This window comes from Oryzias latipes, chromosome 2 (genome assembly GCF_053564925.1).
Source record: "Oryzias latipes strain Hd-rR chromosome 2, Olatipes_Hd-rR_3.1".
NCBI classification, from domain to species: domain Eukaryota; kingdom Metazoa; phylum Chordata; class Actinopteri; order Beloniformes; family Adrianichthyidae; genus Oryzias; species Oryzias latipes.
In genome coordinates this window covers 26765435-26784135 of record NC_136238.1, presented here as the reverse complement: position 1 = coordinate 26784135, position 18701 = coordinate 26765435, and the positions used below count along the sequence as shown (strand labels likewise).

The 18701-nt window shown below is 40.0% G+C and overlaps 2 protein-coding genes across 4 annotated transcripts in view; one reads left to right on the top strand and one right to left on the bottom strand.

Annotated features, from left to right (window-relative positions):
- LOC144987124 (uncharacterized) overlaps positions 1 to 8866 on the top strand; it is a 319301-nt gene extending 310435 nt beyond the window's left edge. For 2 of the 3 annotated variants that reach the window (XM_078936193.1, XM_078936188.1), the window contains exon 2: positions 1793 to 8866. In XM_078936193.1, coding sequence (XP_078792319.1) covers positions 1793 to 3717 — 1925 coding nt within the window. In that variant the 3' untranslated portion in view covers positions 3718 to 8866. The remainder of the gene's footprint in view (positions 1 to 1792) is intronic. The other variant, XR_013650993.1, reaches the window with a different exon arrangement.
- The window catches only part of LOC144981362 (uncharacterized), a 104175-nt gene that overhangs the window by 64736 nt on the left and 20738 nt on the right, over positions 1 to 18701 (bottom strand). The gene's annotated exons all lie outside the window — the stretch shown is intronic.

The following is an 18701-nucleotide window of genomic DNA, read 5'->3' as shown; positions in this document are numbered from 1 at the left end:
CCCCTTGTGGGCCCTCTTTTTTTCCCCGGGGTTCCCCCCTCCTGGGCGGGGGCGGCGGGCCCCTGCCTTGCTCCTCCCTCGACCAACCGTGGGCCGAGCGGATGGCTGCCTGGAGTGCGGAGCGGGTCTCCCTTGGGGGGTCCTGGCCTGTACCTGGGGTTGGGGCGGGGGGATGCCCGGAACTCCTGGGTGGTGGTGGGGTGCTCGTCTGGGGCTGTGGGCGTCCTTCTCCGGTGGGGCCCTGCGTTGGGCTCTCCCGGCGCGGCGGGGGGGGCTGCTCTCCTGTTTGGGCTGGGGCGGCGCTCTCTTCCCCTCCGTGCCTCCCTGCTCTCTGGCTCTGGGGGCAGACTTACAGTTTTGTGTTTGAGAGGGAACGGGGGATGCTTTGTTACGTGTGGGAGACTTAGGACTGTGACCCGTCCCGCCGCTCTACGTGAACGAATTTAGGAGAACCGGGTGTCCCGGTAAAAGTGTGTGTCGGGGCAGCTCGGAGCGCCAGCTCACTCAGCGGCTGTGGGGTGGTGTAAGCTTCAAAGCAGAAAGGCCGCACAGAAACCATTCAAACAATCACATGGATTTGTGTTTCCAGTCTTGTCCCGACAATATAAAGGCTGATGTTATTCCCACATATTTACGTGCAGCCTGGATGCAGATTGCAGCCTTTCCTGCATGGATTTATGTTCATGCTAATGTTGTTAGCCCGTGTTAGCATAGTGCTAACCCTGGCTTCTTTCCGGCTCCGTTCTTCAGCACAACCCTAATTTAGGATTTATTGAGGGCCACAAAAAATCTTCCCGTGGGCCGCCATTCGCCCCCGGGCCACTACCAAGATCACTGAGTGTCTGAATCCCCACATAAGAGATGGGGTAGGGCAGTGTTTTTCAACCTTTTTTGAGCCACGGCACACTTGACAAAAATCCAGCAGCACACCAGCATTCATCTGTTTTTTCTAAAAGTTTTAATAAAAGTTAAAAGATTTAAAAAATGTTTGATGTGTGTTCGTTGTGGTTTCAATGCATTTAAGAAAAAGACTAATTGTGCCCTGAGACGCTGTCACTTTCACCCAATGCATCATGGGAGATGTAGTGCAAACAGCTGCCGAACGCAGATAGACTCGCTTCTCTGAGCTTCATAGTTTGTTTCGCAGAATCAGGACAAAGAAGTGATGACTTTTCCATTTCTGATCTGTAAGTGTAATGACATGTGATTAAACCTCCAAGAATTATTGATGGAGACAGTTAAAGGGGCGGCACTTTTGCGAAACCGCCTGAAGCTATAACTAAATTGCGGTACTGTCATTCTTATCAAAATGTAAAAATTTAATAGAATCAAATAAACACAAAGAAAAACGTATTTTATGATGTTTCATATTCCTAACTACTCTGTGTTTCATCGAGGCCTGTTTGGATGAACAAAGAGCTGATATCCTGGAGATGGTAAATGTTTTTAGATCAGTTAATGGGGGCAATTTCACACGTGCCACCTGACCATCTTCCCCTTGAAAACCACCGGAGTAGGAAACACAAGATCAATGACCACCACCTTATTACTGTAAAAGATGAGTTTGTCAGTGTGGGGAGTGTGTGTTTATTAAAATGTATAGAAACCTTTTTTGAAAACTTATGAGTTTCTTTAATTAGGTGTTTAACCTACTGAAGACTGAAAGACTAACATCACCCCTACCTGTCTTATCTGTAAAAGAGAACCAAGACAAACTATTTCTTGACAATACACATACAGTATACATTTAAAAGTATAAAAGTTCTCCTTTTTTGTCTTTTTTTCCCTACAGTCCCCCCTCAGCATTTTGCGAGTGAAGAGGATCTGTGCAGCCAACAGAGCAGTTTAAGAATGGAACACAGGGAACAAGAACCTCCACAAATTAAAGAGGAACATGAAGAACCAGTACTTCCACACATTAAAATGGAACATGGAGAACCAGAACCTCCACAGATTATAGAGGAACATGGAGAATCAGAAACTTCACAGATTAAAGAGGAACAGGGAGAACCAGAAGCTTCACAGATTAAAGAGGAACATGGAGAACCAGAAACTTTGCAGATTAAAGAGGAACTGCAGGAACGAGAACCTCCACAGATTAAAGACGAACAAGTGGAACAACAACTTTCACAAATTAAAGAGGAGCCACAGGAACTCTGCATCAGTCAGGATGAAGATCAGCCTGATCTGAAGGGGGAGACTGATACCTTGATGGAGATCCCTACATATGAGGAAGATGAGAACAGTGAAGCAGATCTAAACAATCAGCAGAGCTTTAATGTAACTGATAGTCAGGATGAAGAAGGAAACCAAAACAAAGAATCAACATCAACTACAGATGAAGAGACAGAATCAACATCAACTACAGATGAGGAGACAGAATCAACATCAACTACAGATGAAGAGACAGAATCAACATCAAGTACAGATGAGGAGACAGAATCTGCATCAACTACAGATGAGGAGACAGACCAACAGAACAGAGATCAGAGGATGAGTTTTAGTTATTTATCTCAGCTCAAAACAAACATGAGACACACAGGAGAGAAGCCTTTTTCTTGTAAAGAATGTGACAAAAGTTTTAGTCAAACATCTCACCTTAAATCACACATGAGAACTCATACAGGAGAGAAGCCATTTTCTTGTATAGAATGTGATAAACGTTTTAGTCATGTGTTTACTCTCAAAAAACACATGAGAACTCACACAGGAGAGAAGCCTTTTTCTTGTGTAGAATGCGATAAACGTTTTAGTGATTCATCTAGTCTCCAAAAACACATGAGAACTCATACAGGAGAGAGGCCTTTTTCATGTAAAGAATGTAATAAAAGTTTTAGTTTTGTATATAATCTCAAAACACACATGAGAACTCACACAGGAGAGAAGCCTTTTTCATGTAAAGAATGTGATAAAAGTTTTAGTGAAAAATCAAAACTCAAAATACACATGAGAACTCATACAGGAGAAAAGCCTTTTTTTTGTAAAGAATGTGATAAAAGTTTTAGTGAAATATCTACTCTCAAAAGACACATGAGAACTCACACAGGAGAGAAGCCTTTTTCTTGTGAAGAATGTGATAAAAGTTTTAGTTTTGCACATATTCTCAAAACACACATGAGAATTCATAAAACAGAAAGGCCCCTTTCTTGTAAAGAATGTGACAAAGGTTTTAGTCAAACATCTCATCTTAAATCACACATGAGAACTCATACAGGAGAGAAGCCATTTTCTTGTATAGAATGTGATAAACGTTTTAGTCATCTGTTTACTCTCAAAAAACACATGAGAACTCACACAGGAGAAAAGGCTTTTTCTTGTGTAGAATGCGATAAACGTTTTAGTGATTCATCTAGTCTCCAAAAACACATGAGAACTCATACAGGAGAGAAGCCTTTTTCATGTAAAGAATGTAATAAAAGTTTTAGTTTTGTACAAAATCTCAAAACACACATGAGAACTCATACGGGAGAGAAGCCTTTTTCTTGTACAGAATGTGATAAACGTTTTAGTCAATTATTTAATCTCAAAAACCACATGAGAACTCATACAGGAGAAAGGCCTTTTTCTTGTACAGAATGTGATAAACGTTTTAGTGAAATATCTAATCTCAAAAAACACATGAGAACTCACACAGGAGAAAAGCCATTTTCTTGTAAAGTATGTAAAAAAAAATTTAACCAAACATCCAGTCTCAAGACACACATGAAAACACATTAAAGGGGACTACCCTTTTCATGTAAAGAATGTGATAAACAATTTTAGTTCTGTATCTAGTCTTTTTGTGTAAACAATATAAAAAAAGTTTTAGCGATGTATTTAGTCTCAAATCACCCCTTTTTTGTGTAAAGTATTTGCCAAAAGGTTTAGTGATGTAGTTGACCTTAAAACAGAGAACTCATGCAGAAGAGAAACTGACCTGAGGTCAGCTATTAAACCATCCTGATCTTTCATTTAAATGTATACAGGCTGATGGGCTCCAGACCACATTGATGCAGTTATTTAGTAATGAGGAGGCAGAAGTGATTATTGGATGCATTGAACTGAAACCCTTCTTTTTTATTCTTCTGACTTAAAATTGTAATTTTTTAGACATAATTTCTAGGTGTTTGTCATCTATAAGCCACTATGCTCACATATCTCAAATCAGGGATTGTGTAATGATTCTAAACATCATGAGTTTCACTTTTTAAGTTATTTAACTTCATGAAATTAATTTTATTAGATATACTGCTAAATAGAAATGTGCTGTTTTGAATTATGAGGGTAAGATTTGATTTTTTAAAAATGCTGATAATGTTCAATTTTTGTTGGTTGATTTTTCGTAGTAGAATTTTGTACTTTATGTTATTGTTAAAAGTTTTTGAGTTAACCATTGTGGTTGTTGTTTATGTCAGGGACACTGACAGACGAAGTGTGTATTATTCTACACCGTGGAAGCCCGATCTGTTTCTTCTGCAAAGTGCGTTAATTTCTCATATTGCACACTTTGAAGGCCATTAACCTGCTAACACCATGGTCACTTACAAAAGAAAGAAATATTCAATCCGTTTTTAGTACTTTCTTCTTGTTATTTTTTGGATTTAAATTGCGTTTTTCTCAAAAAGCGGACTATTTGTTATGTGATGTGGCACATTGTCACTGTAACATAACGCACCGGTGGGGCCAGCACTGACTTTGACTACAGCTGCAAAGGAACGGGATATCTATGCCATCACGATGTGTTAAATAAAATCAGTTCAGAGATAAAATTCACCTCTTAGTGCTTGTTTTTATCCAGATGATTAAGCTAAAGGTTGTGGTAAAGAAGCCAGCGCAGTGATGTAGAATATTGAAGCTATGTGACCGGAACTTCTTTTTAGGCGTGCAATTATCACTGTGGATTATCACTTTTTAATCTATACCCACCAGCCAATCAGAATCAAGTATTTACCCGGTCCATGGTATAAGCTATAACTATGTTGTCTAAGTCTTTGTGTTACCATGACAAAACTAGAATTATTTTATACTGTACATCTCTAAATCTAACACTATATGGTTCATAAATATTTCGGTATTGTATAAAATATAAAATTATAAAGAACCAGACTGGTGTTTGTGTCTGGTGTTCTTGTGATTCATGTTTTCTTGTAGACATTAGGGTAACGCTTTGTTTTACAGTACAGTACTTACAATGTACTTAAGTGGTATTTACATGGTACTTATAGTGTAACTACTGGGTACTTTCAGGGTACTTACATGGTACTTTTTATGGAATTTACTGGGTACTTACAGTGTGTTTACATGGTACTTTCTATGGGACTTTACTGGGTACTTACATGGTACTTTTTGTGTCTACTCTGTACTTACAAAGTACTTACTGTGTATTTATATGGTACTATTTGGTTCATACCTATGTGGTACATACTGGGTATTTATAATATTCTTACTGGGTATTTACATGTTGTGCAAAGGTGTCTTTTATGGTACTTACCACATGTAAGAACAAGGTAAGTACAAATAAAGTACCTTGACCTTTAGGTCTGCACTCGCGGCATGTTTCATGGTATTTACCATCAATTTACCACAGAAACTACCCCTTAAGTACACTGAAACTGTAACTGTAAAAGAAAGTCAGCCCTATTTCCACTCTATTACATGGTACTTTCATTACTAAATACCGGGTATGTTCACTTGAATAGTACTTGGTACTTACCCCTTAAGTACAATGAAACTGTACTGTAAAAGAAAGTCAGCCCTATTTCCACTCTATTACATGGTACTTTCAGTAGTAAATCCTGGGTATGTACACGTATTACCATCCCGTACAGTGTACATGAACACACTTGGTCTTCTGACCTCACCACATGAGACAATGCTAACCTGTTGGTAAGGGTAAAGTAACTACATTGTAAACAAAATATACTGGCCTGATTACTTCTTGTAACATGAGGCAAGTTTAAAGAGAAACAAGACAGCAGTGAAAACAACAATCTTTAATATGATACGTGTCTGCAGCATACAAAGTGTCATCACAATGAAATAGGTTTTAAGTACAATACAGTACAAAGGAGAATTCCAAAAAACACATTATTGGCCTGAGGGTCGTGCTTTTTGTCCATCCAAATTCCTTCAGCAGAGTTTGGTAACGGTGCAGGACTTCTTCAGGGTTTGTAACTGCAAGAAAATTCACAATATGAGCTTAAGTGAACATAAAAAGCATAACGACTTTGATGAAGTACAAAATATATTTTACTTATTTAATCATTTCTGTAATGAGTTTGATAAATTTCTGTGAATTCTTTATCGCTTTGACTGTAATGCTTGAAATTAATCAATTATCCTCATTTATGAACATGACAATAAATTATTCACAACTTTATATTTTAGTTACATAAACATGAACAACAAAAAAGAAATCAAAGAAAAAAAAATCCAAATTGCCATAAAAAAATCTAATTTGTTTAGACAAAGAATGACAAAAGCAATGTTTTAATTGGCAATTGCTGTGTCTATTTCTTCTTTATAAATATTATTCGCACCTACAATTTGCATTAGCATGAAAAACATTGCAGTGTAAAAGAAAAGGAAAAAAAAATAAATAGGCAATTTCAAATTCAACACAGTTATTCACAAAAATATGTTTTAATTTTCAAACAGTTACATTCACTGTTGCGTAGTATTGTTGTCTCTATCATATTTGAAAATAAATAAAATTTTCTTTGATTTTCCCAGAAAGACGTGCGCTCAGTCAAACGAGCACAGAACAACAGACGTTATCATTTAGGCTGCGTGCTTGTTTTACAGGTGCCACTCTCCTGGTAAGTAAAAACAATGTTTGTAGATTTTCATTACAAACTTTGGAAATGTATACATGAAATAACTGAAATTATTGCAGTAAGGTAGACATGCTCTTACGTCACGTTTCAAACACAGATAGTGGCTTGAAATCACGAGGTTAGCTTCTTTATAAAGTTTGATCAGTTTAAATATTTACATGTAATTTATCCAATATTTAAAAAAAACAAAAACACTGGCTTACCTGCCAGATGAAGAGAAATTCAAACTGTTGCGCGCGCCTTGAGGCTCTCCGGATTATTCTGCACGTTCACTCTGGGGGGTAGTTGTGCTGCATTCAAGTGCGCTGGGAATTTGCAACTTTACTTGCCCCGACCTACTTAACAAAATCACACACTCGGGGTGTTTTTAGTATTAAAAGTAAATATTTAGCCTTGTTGTTTTACATATTTTCCTGACATTATATAATATATATTAAAACAAGTTCATTTTTGGAACAATATTTAAAAAAATTTAAGTTTTGAATAATTTATTATCATGTTTTTAAATGAAGATAGTACTTGATTAATTTCAAGCATTACAGTCAAAGCGATAAAAAAATTCATAGAGATTTATCAAACTCATTACAGAAATGATTAAATAAGTAAAATTTATTTTGTATTTCATCAAAGTCGTTATGCTTTTTATGTTCACTTGAGCTCATATTGTGAATTTTCTTGCAGTTACAAACCCTGAAGAAGTCCTGCACCGTTACCAAACTCTGCTGAAAGAATTTGGATGGACAAAAAGCACGACCCTCAGGCCAATAATGTGTTTTTTAGAATTCTCCTTTGTACTGTTTTGTACTTAAAACCTATTTCATTGTGATGACACTTTGTACACTGCAGACACGTATCATATTAAAGATTGTTGTTTTCACTGCTGTCTTGTTTCTCTTTAAACTTGCCTCATGTTACAAGAAGTAATCAGGCCAGTATATTTTGTTTACAATGTAGTTACTTTACCCTTACCAACAGGTTAGCATTGTCTCATGTGGTGAGGTCAGAAGACCAAGCGTGTATGTACACTGTACGGGAAGGTAATACGTGTACATACCCAGGATTTACTACTGAAAGTACCATGTAATAGAGTGGAAATAGGGCTGACTTTCTTTTACAGTACAGTTTCATTGTACTTAAGGGGTAAGTACCAAGTACTATTCAAGTGAACATACCCGGTATTTAGTAATGAAAGTACCATGTAATAGAGTGGAAATAGGGCTGACTTTCTTTTACAGTTACAGTTTCAGTGTACTTAAGGGGTAAGTACCAAGTACTATTCAAGTGAACATACCCGGTATTTAGTAATGAAAGTACCATGTAGTTGAGTGGAAATAGGGCTGACTTTCTTTTACAGTTACAGTTTCAGTGTACTTAAGGGGTAAGTACCAAGTACTATTCAAGTGAACATACCCGGTATTTAGTAATGAAAGTACCATGTAATAGAGTGGAAATAGGGCTGACTTTCTTTTACAGTTACAGTTTCAGTGTACTTAAGGGGTAGTTTCTGTGGTAAATTGATGGTAAATACCATGAAACACGCAGCGAGTGCAGACCTAAAGGTAAAGGTACTTTATTTGTACTTACCTTGTTCTTACATGTGGTACCATAAAAGACACCTTTGCACAACATGTAAATACCCAGTAAGAATATTATAAATACCCAGTATGTACCACATAGGTATGAACCAAATAGTACCATATAAATATACAGTAAATACCATGTAAGTACAGAGTAGACACAAAAAGTACCATGTAAGTACCCAGTAAAGTCCCATAGAAAGTACCATGTAAGTACCCAGTAAAGTCCCATAGAAAGTACCATGTAAACACACTGTAAGTACCCAGTAAATTCCATAAAAAGTACCATGTAAGTACCCTGTAAGTACCCTGTAGTTACACTATAAGTACCATGTAAATACCACTTAAGTACACTGTAAGTACTGTACTGTAAAAGAAAGCGTTACCGACATTAGAACTGTTCCTCTGTTCTTTTTGGTTCTCAGTGTTCTGTTCCAATCTTTACTGTGTGGAATAAAGTGGACGTGAACATCAGTCAGAAGTGTGGAGTCTTTCTCACAGTGTGGGTTTCTGCTGTTTGTTGGTTCTCTGCTGGTTCCAAAGCTGGACTCCTCAGGTCCAGTTCTGACTGCTGAACCCATGACTGAGATGAGATCACAGAGCTCCATCCAATTATTTGATTGGTTCATCAGTCACATTGACCATTTTGTCTTTCTTAAATTTGCCTGTTTCAGCTCTCAAACATTTCCAACTCTAAACCAAACACCACCTTCTCTAGCAGAGTAGGTTTTCTAGTACATCTTCATGAAGGAACGTCCAGCTGTTCCAAACTGAAACCATCGGAAGTAGCAGTGTGTAGATGCTCTCCACTCACTGAAACCACAGTTTTTCTATTCTGCATAGAAATTTGTGTTTCTATATTGTTGATGTTCTTTCACTTTTGTTTTTGTCCAATTCTGACCTCTAGAGGAAGTATGTACAGGTGCACACAAAGGCCGCCTTTACACTGCATGGTTCAAGTGACCCAATTCCGATTTTTTCCTCTCATGTGGCACAGATCGGATATGACAGGTGAACGTGTAAGCAGGAAAAAAGCGCATGGAATCCCTTTTTTTCAGATCGGATACATCTCATATGTGGAAATAAATCGGAAATGAATCAGATACGTGCATTTGCGTGTGCTGTGTAAGCAGACAGATCGGATCTTCCCCAGTAAATGCGAGTCGTATCTCAGTGACGTCAATTCAGCACACCACCAACTGAGATCACATGACTTATTAAGGTGCTTTTGTGTGCTGATTTTTCTGTCAGTGTGTTACCTTTCAACCTCAGGCTTCAAACCGTAGTTGGAAACCGCTGTTCCCGGTCCGGACGCAAACGGTAACTAATGAAGCGGGACACCGTTGCTATGGAACAGGCTAGAAGCCGTTTATTTCTTTGGGGGGCGTGTATGATGGGGACCGTGTGTGTGTGAGCGCGCGCGTGCTTGCGTGTGTGTGTATGGAGCGCAGAGGGGGTGTGAGCGCGGAGCGGGGGAGTGTCGGAGAACCATAAATTAAAAATAAGGTGTCTCCCCCAAAACTTTTGGAGTCTTTCTTAACCCACTCTGGAGGCTGAGGGTTCAGAACGGAAAAGAGAACCCTGAGGAAATCTCCTGTGTGTTTCTGACCACGGTCGGAGAAGAGAAGTCATCGCGCAGGAAAGGTTCAACACTTGGATCAAACTGTTTGTACAGCACGTCTGCAAACACTTCCTCATTCAAAACTCAGAGAGAGCCGAGCAGCCCTCCTTTTTTTCCTCCCCCGTGCATCCCCTCTGGAGCGCCCAAGGCAACGCCTCTTTCTGTCGCTGGCTTGCCTCCATGACAACCGCAGTCACAAAAGTCCGAAAGAGGTCTGCGGAAGGTGGAAATACGGCTACCTAGTCCTCAGTACGTCTATGTTTGATAGTTTCAGCATTGTATAGTGTAAATGCAAAAATCGGATACGGGTCACTTTTAAAAAATGATGTAAGCGGGTCGTCAAAAAAATCGGATATAGTCAGAAAATCGGATATGAGCATCAAGACCTGCAGTGTAAATGCAGCCAAAGAGACAACCCAAAGGAGGACCCACTGACTGCATAAGTGATCTGGACTGAGCCAGTGTGATGTTACCCATAAAAATGTCTTACTTCCAGCTCTAACAAAAAGTCAATTCAGCTGCCATTTTCCTGATGGATATGGATGGAGCCCTGAGTTTGTCTGAGTCAACATTTCAATGTTCAAGACTTTGTTGATCTCTGGAGGGAAATTCGGTTGTCACAGCAGCCAAAACAAGAAATATGGCGGTTAGAAAAAGACAAAAAACAAAGTAGCAATGAGTAGGAATAAAATAGTAATAATACAAAGTGGAAATAAAAGTACACGTCATAAATAACAAGTTAAATAAGGCAATAAACCACAGCAGCTGTTTCATCAGTCCTAGACCATGTTGTTGTAAAGTCTGACTGCTGTTGGGACGAAGGACCTCAGGTAATGTTCCTTTTTACACTGGAAGTGCAGCAGTCTCTGGCTGGAATCCTTTTAAGTGAATAAAAACTGACCTTTGACCCCTCCCTGATGTGTTCCACATCCAGCTGCAGACACACCACTACAGCTCACATTCCACTTCTGATCCAGCAGTTAGAACCAGAGCCTGCATTTGCAGCAGGTTCCAACCCACTGACCACTGATCCACACAGGGGGACGTCCTAAGGGGCGGAGTCAGCCACTGGAGAGAGCAAAAAGGAGAAATGGGGGTCACTCTGGGCCTCTCTGTGTCTGGACCTTCAGAGGGACAGTGGTTTGGTCCAGAACACGGATGCTAAACTAGCTCTCTGGAAACTTGGTGGTCTGCATTGATGAGAAACCAGTCCCTCCAGGATGACACATGGCTTTTTGGAATCATTTCACACACAAACAAACGGGAAGTTGTGCTTGTTTTTCTGAGAAAATGCAATCAAATGTGTGATAATGGTCAATGTAAATGTTTGGATAAAGGCTGTAGGGGATTCAGGGATTGTGGAGCGGTTGTTGTTTCCTTCTGGGTTAAAGTGCAGTTTTGTGTAACCTCCCAAAGAGGAGAAACCCAAAAAAGAAAGGAAAAGCAAAGAGACAAGTGGAAGCCATCATGAGATTCCTTTAGAACAGGAAGTTCTTTGTCATTTCATGCACTAGTTTCATTTAGCTCTAGTTGTTGAACATTCTAGAAACTCCTAAAAACCTTTTCTGTCCACTTTGAAACCATATGGGGCTGACTTGGCCTTGCTCGCTGGGATACGGCCAACATCCAGAAATCTACCAACAGACATTTTTAGCTCTAGTTGTTGAACATTCTATGTTTTGAAGAGGCAGGCTCTTCTAAAAGAAACTAGCAGGAGCCCCAGCGCTGGTCTTTGCTTGGATTTGTTTTAGACTTGTTCAGAGTCAAATGCATGTTTTAAGGGGAGGAGGATTATTTTGTTGTTGCTGTTTTTGTTCCTATTCTTACAATCCACTATATGTCCCGTGTTGAATTCTACTATTAAAATGTGGGAAACAAATGTTTATCAAATCCAAATCAATCCAAAAGCCTGGAGACTGGATGGCCGTGGTCCTCCCTTTGACCTGGACAGTGGTTGCCATGGCGACCTGCACACTCACCAAGCTGGAACTTAGAAGAAGAAAAAGAGACCAAAATGATTGATAAAGCAGGTTTTCCAGGGAAATCCCACAAAGTGCTTTCCAAGCTAGAACTAAGAATATCCAGCATGCATTTGGAAAAACTCATTAGCTTCTTGTGGAAAATGATGAGTCATTGTAAAAGCATTCTATGAATGCTCAGAAAACTTCCTCTAAGGTTGTGGTTGTTTGGAGAAGTCCTCCTCTTCAAAGAAGTTCTCCTGACCATCTTCAAAGCCACTTTCTGCTTTTTCAAACGCTACTGTTCAACAAAAACTTGGTTTCTGCCACAAAACCAACCTTAGACACTGAAACAGAATGAATCCAATGCAGAAATGTGTTGACACCTTTAATTCAAAGCTTCAATCAGTTTGAATCTCATGAAGAACATTTCAAAAATCCACATTTGGATCAGGCGTCTTCATCAGAGCACAACTCATGTTTCCAGGACTGTGACTCACCAATATATCCTCATTTCCTTTACACAATCTGTTTCCATCATTTGGATTTTTCATCAAAACTTGAGTTAGAAAAGAATTGTTGCCCCAAAATGTCCAGTTTGAATAGTCTACAGTTTGTTGTGTTTGGTTGCTAGGTAACAGGGTCTTTAATGTCTCTGATGTCATGGTGGCTTTCAGAGTTGAACTCCTGAATATGACGGTAAACATTTGGATTGAACCAAAATGGGATTGAAGCTCATGCTAAATTCTGATCTCTATGCTGAAAAAACCTCCTCCTAGATTCTGGTTGTTTGGAGAAGTCCTCCTCTTCCAAGAATTCCTGAAAAAAGCCCTCATTTCTCCTGACCATCTTCAAAGCCACTTTCTGCTTTAGTTTAGTCCAAACTTGCTTTATGCTGACAACATTTACAGCTTGAATCCATCTGAAGAATCCAAGGAAACAAACCAATCTAAGTCTGCATTCATGCCACTTCATAACCAACAAAGCATGTTTCCAGGACGCTGACTTACCAATAGAACTTGGGATTTCCTTTGCAGAATCCTTCTCCGTGTGTTTTCCTTTGTTTTTCTCCCCAAAACCTAAAGCAGAGATTTTTGCTGAGCTGCAGAACAAACGTCTGACTGCTTTAACCGCCGTTGATGGTTTGTTGTGTTTCCCTCTATAGCTGCTATGGTCTTGGTATGGTTGCTAGGTAACGCTGTCTTTGATGATGATGACGTCAGAGTGGCCTCTAGAATGGACTTTTTTCTTGTGAAACCAGGAGCTGTAACCTTTAGGGCACTAGGACCCAGAAAGAGGTCCAGGCAGTGACGGTGTTCAGTGACGGACTGCGCAGCCGCACTTCCTCCAAACGCCACTATTCATCCAGCGCGTGGAGCGCCAGAGTCCAAACGGGCTTAAGGCGCTTTGATAAAGCGCTCTGGAATCCAGCTGTGGTGTGCTAAACGTCAGGTCCAGAACGGAAGATGCCATCAATGAAGTCTGTCTGTCAGCAGCAATCCAACGCTGATGGGGTTTAGCTTGTGGAGGATTTGAATGTTCATTTGCTCTCAGGTTGGTTCTGTGCTGGAAGCACCAGCCCTCAGTTCAGTCAAGTTAGAAAGATGCTAACCAGCTGTTCCCTCTGTCACCATGGAAACACGGACCGCTTTAAAGTCGGACAGAATTTTCACGGAGCGGACTTCTAGACGTGGAGGATAAATACTCCAAGATGAATTCATCAGACATGAATCAAACAGTCTTTTCTCCATAGAACAGAATGAAATCCACTGTGTTTTAGCAGCGTCTGTAGCATCACAGAGACGGTGTCCAAAGTATTTTTGGTGAGGGCCAAATACAAAAAAATGAGCAAAGGTCCGGGCCTCAAACAAGAGGTGACATATTGACACATGATTACTGTGTATTCCTAACTCACCTATAATGTGAAGAACATTGCTCTCAGTGGGAGCAGTGATGCTGATCTGTGCCACATAAAACAAGCGCACATCAAAATGAAACATTCACTCAGACAATGAAACCTCATTCCAACCAGGCAGTTCAGAACGGGTTTATTGAGCAGCTGAAGCCAGCAGATCTTTACATACGTAGCTGTTAGTGTGGTTGACTGGCAGAGTGCACGATTTTGTAGTTTATAAAGAGTCAACTGTTTTATCAGAAAAGTAGACCAAAAAAAGGGCTTATGGGTGACCAACGAGGACAATTTTAACATTAAACGCACACAATTTAAAAAGCTTCATTCTACAATTACACTCTGTGACAAAATATGCAGCTATGAACAAAAGAAATTCCAAAAATCAAACAGGTTCTTTTTTACATAAAGGGAATACTTTTTCACAGTTCAGAATGCATTTTCTTCACCTTTTAGGTTCACTCTTATCTCTGTGAAGCATGCAAACATGGCCTTGCAAACAGCATCCTAGTAGGTGTCAGAAGGAGACGGCTCATAGGAGCTTCCTTTACTTCCTAAACCTGTGCCCTTTGCTCCTGATGAAGCCTGTGGGGAGACGTGAAGGCCATCATTAGGAGAGACAGGCAGGCGGCAACCCCTCGTGTAACGCTGCTAATTACATGAGGAAAATAGTGAAGGAGGCCTGGATGGACGGCGTGTGTTGAATCACCGCGATGGGAAAAAACTGTTGTTGAGCTTGCAGACTAGCTGCCATTTGCTTGAATTTCTGTGCTCGTTCGGCACCTGTGCACGAAGCGTAGCTGCTCTGATGCTTGGTCTCATAGTGCCGACAGACATTATACTCTTTCATCACGGCAACATCTTCAGTGCTAATCAAACAGACAGACTGTCCGTTGATTTCCTTAAAGAAATATTCATTTTCCCACCGTGTTTGATTTCTTCTACACTCACTTGCAATCTTGCGTTTCTTCGGTGCTGCCATTCCTTTTTTTTTTTTTTTTATAACTTGTCCTGTCCAACAGCTGGGCAGACAGATGAGAGCTGAAGGCCTCTTGTGTTGGACATATTTTACTTTTACAACGGGGGTTATGAATCTTCTGACAAACCACAGGTATGTGACCGGTACAGGATGTTCCCAGCCTTTGCCCAGCAGTAGCTGGGACAGGCTCCAGCAACCCCAGCACCCCGAAAGGCATACAGCGAGTTGAGAAAAATGGATGGGTGGAAGTTCAGGACAAGAATGCTCAGATCAAACCTCTATATTGGATTTGCACTCCACCCGCTGACGAGTCCCTGCACACGTCATATGCCTAAAGCTGAGTTTCTGATTGGCTGGCGCGACATGGCGACCTTCCATAAATTCAGATTTTTCAGAATGCTGCGTCTGTCGCTCAAAACCTCTGAGTGTGTCTGTACAATCGCATTTGGTATGAAAGTAATGGGGGAATCAAACGATGGAGGACAAACTGTACAGTTCAATTTTATATCAAGTATTGCCGTATTCCATAACCTATTCCACTTTAGAGCACAAAGCTGCTTTTCTCAGTTACAGAATCTACATAAATTACATAAATTAACAGGAATGGTTGAAAAGTTAATGCAAAGATCGTCAATACTGGGTATTGGGCTTAGGTGTTAAAGGGCTAAAATGTGCATTCAGGATGCCACAGAAAATATAACACTCCTCTATTTTGATTATCCCTTTATCTGTTTGTGCTTTGTAAGACAAATTCCAGTGTTAGGGCTCCTCCTAAGCTCTAACGGATGGTGAGTAATATTTACAAGGCTTTAAACAAAACATCAAAGCTGGCACTTTGACAGAAACTGATCAAGGCCTCCTTACAAAGAAGGATCTCTGCCACTGGTGCCAGAAAGCCATATCGCTGTTTCTGGGAAAACTAAAGTCATCAAATCAAGTCTTTACGGTACTCATAGAGGACAAAAAGAATAAAATATATAAATGTAACATCAAATAAATCCGTGAAGCAAGGAAATCAGAACAACAGACCAAAGCAAAAATGTCCTTTAGCTTATTCTTTTTACATTTATGCTCACAAGGCTTAAATGTTTTTTTAGCCATGCTCATCAAATTTAAAAACGTTATGACGTAATATACAGCTTTACATCACTGTGTCTTTTGATGACCTTAGACTCTTTTAAAGTGCATTTTAGATATGAAGTGATGGATGGCAGAAAACTTCCTGCAGCTCAACCAGGACAAAAGTGACATTTTCATCATCGGTTCTGAAAGCAAGAGAGAATCGATTTAACACATCTTCAGAATTTTATACCATGTGAGAAACCTGGGTTTACTTTTTGACTCTAGTTTAATTTTTGTTCCACACATCAAAATATCATTAAGACAGGATTTTATCATCTTAAAACCGTTGCCAGAATCCGCCCATTCCTCTCTCATGCCAGCACATAGGTGCTAATGTTTGCTGTTTTCTTTAGTCGTTTAGATTATTGTAATGCTCTGCTCTCTGGTTTACCCAAAAAGTCTATCTCAAATTTAAAACATCTAACTCGGTGGCAGGAGTTCTGACCAGGACCAGGGGGCGGGAACACATTTGGGTGTAATTTCGCTGCATTTGCTCCCTGTGTGTTTCAGAATTAATTTTAAGATTCTTTTATTGTCTTGTAAATGTTTTTACAAGACTACTTACTTAGTTAATTTATCTTCTTTTAAAGTTTGAGCCCTCATGGACCCTGAGGTCCTGCAGTGCTGGCCTTTTAGTTGTCCCTAAGGTGAGGACCAAAACTTATGGTGAGCCTTCGTTCTGCCATTACGGTCCTGGCCTGTGGAACAGCCTGCCAGAGAGCCGCAGAGACTGTAAAAAGTTTTTAACCTTTCTGCTATCCTAGGCTCTTTAACCTTGGGACAGTGCGCTAAACCTTTTTAGTAAATGGCGTTTACTTATATAGCGCTTTCTAACCTCTTTCGAAGGCCCAAAGCGCTTTACAGTCACAGACCCATTCACCCAGTCACTCACACATTCACACACTTGTGGCGGCACCGCTGCCAAACACTGGCGCCAACCTACCACCAGAGGCAAGGTGGGGTTCAGTGTCTTGCCTAAGGACACTTCAACACATGGGCGTGCAAGGCCAGAATCGAACCTGCATCTTACGATCATGGGTCGACCGCCCTACCACTGCACCACGGCCGCCCCATTTTTCTTTCAATGATTTCTGATCTTCACTGGGTTGAAGATATATTGGCTCTTGTGTTTTTTTGCTGCAAACTTTTTCCCCAAAAAGGAAATTAGTTTTAATGTCTTTCAGCGTGCCAGTTCTTTCATCACCCCACATGACAATAGCCCAGATCATATCCACTGCATGAAAACTTGGAAAGAATTAGCTGTAAGGATAAAAAAGCTGAAGCTTATTAAAATGTTCCTAAAATGCTCAAGATCAGCCATCTGGTTTGGCAGTTGTTAGCATAAACCGTAGCTGAGAAACTAACATATGAGGATTTGATTGATGACTTTACCCATAAAAGAGCAAGACGGACACATTTTTAGTGTCTACTAAGAAAAGCAGACCAAGTTAATAGTGTAATTCAATTGTATTCATATAGCCCAATATTACAGCAATAGTTGTCTCAATGGGCTTTAGGCTTAAAGCTGCACTAGTGGTTTATAGTTTTTTTTAATCTTATAATGAAGGGCATTTGAAACCTTAAACTAAGATGTGTGATGTCATCCTTGTAAGAGTTTTTGTTACTTTTAACATTTTTTCATAACAGTCCTATAAGCTGTATGACATTCTATTGGCAATTGATGATGGAGACTATGTTGTCCTGGTTCTGCTGGATCTAACAGCAGCATTTGACACTGTAGACCACAGTATTTTGATATCCAGGCTCCAGAACTCTGTGGGGATCCAAGGTACAGCACTGGACTGGTTTAAATCTTACCTGGCAGAAAGAACCATGTGTGTCAGCTTGGGTGGTTTTGAATCTACCACAACTCAGGTTTCTTATGGGGTTCCACAAGGATCGGTTCTAGGGCCACTTTTGTTCTCTCTGTATCTGTTACCCTTAGGGTCAATCTTGAGGAAGCACGGCATTTCTTTTCAGTTGTACGCAGATGACAGCCAGATCTATCTGCCGTTACAAAAAGATGATCTTTCCATGAAGCAGCTCCTCTCATGTCTTCAGGACATTAAGGACTGGTTGGTCCTTAGCCAACATGTGTGATGTCATCCTTGTAAGAGTTTTTGTTACTTTGAACATTTTTACATAACAGTCCTACACACTGTAAGAATTTACAAGCGTCAAGTTGCATTTTTTTGATCATTTTATTTTTTAAATATTTGAATAATAAAGTAAAGTTTCTTGGTCATAATTGGGGGGTACCGAGGGGCGCTACTGGTTTGGCTCAACTCCAGGGCATCATCTGTGCCAGAACCGCCACTGATGTTGTCCTACATGAGATCCTACGAGTTATTGTTACTTTGACATTTTTTTACCCCTAAAAAATTATGTACAATCTAAAATGACCTACAGGCTAAAATGTCCTAAACCTAAAATTGACTTAATATGTATATAGCTCTGATGCTATATACCAGATGGAACTGAGTGCAGCATATGTGCCCCAACCCCAAATTTTTTTACTGAAAGACTGCGTCCCTTGTTCTTCCCCCTCTGATTGGAGAGGGTCTTCTTTGGGGGATGTGGCATCCACCTTCTTTGACTCCTTTTGGTTTTCAATACATCGGTCAGGCTCATTGATCTGCCCCTGCATCCTCACAAGTTTGCGTTTCAGCACAGCTATCTTTTTTTTCTGACATGAAATTGTCTTCCGTTTTAGTTTATTC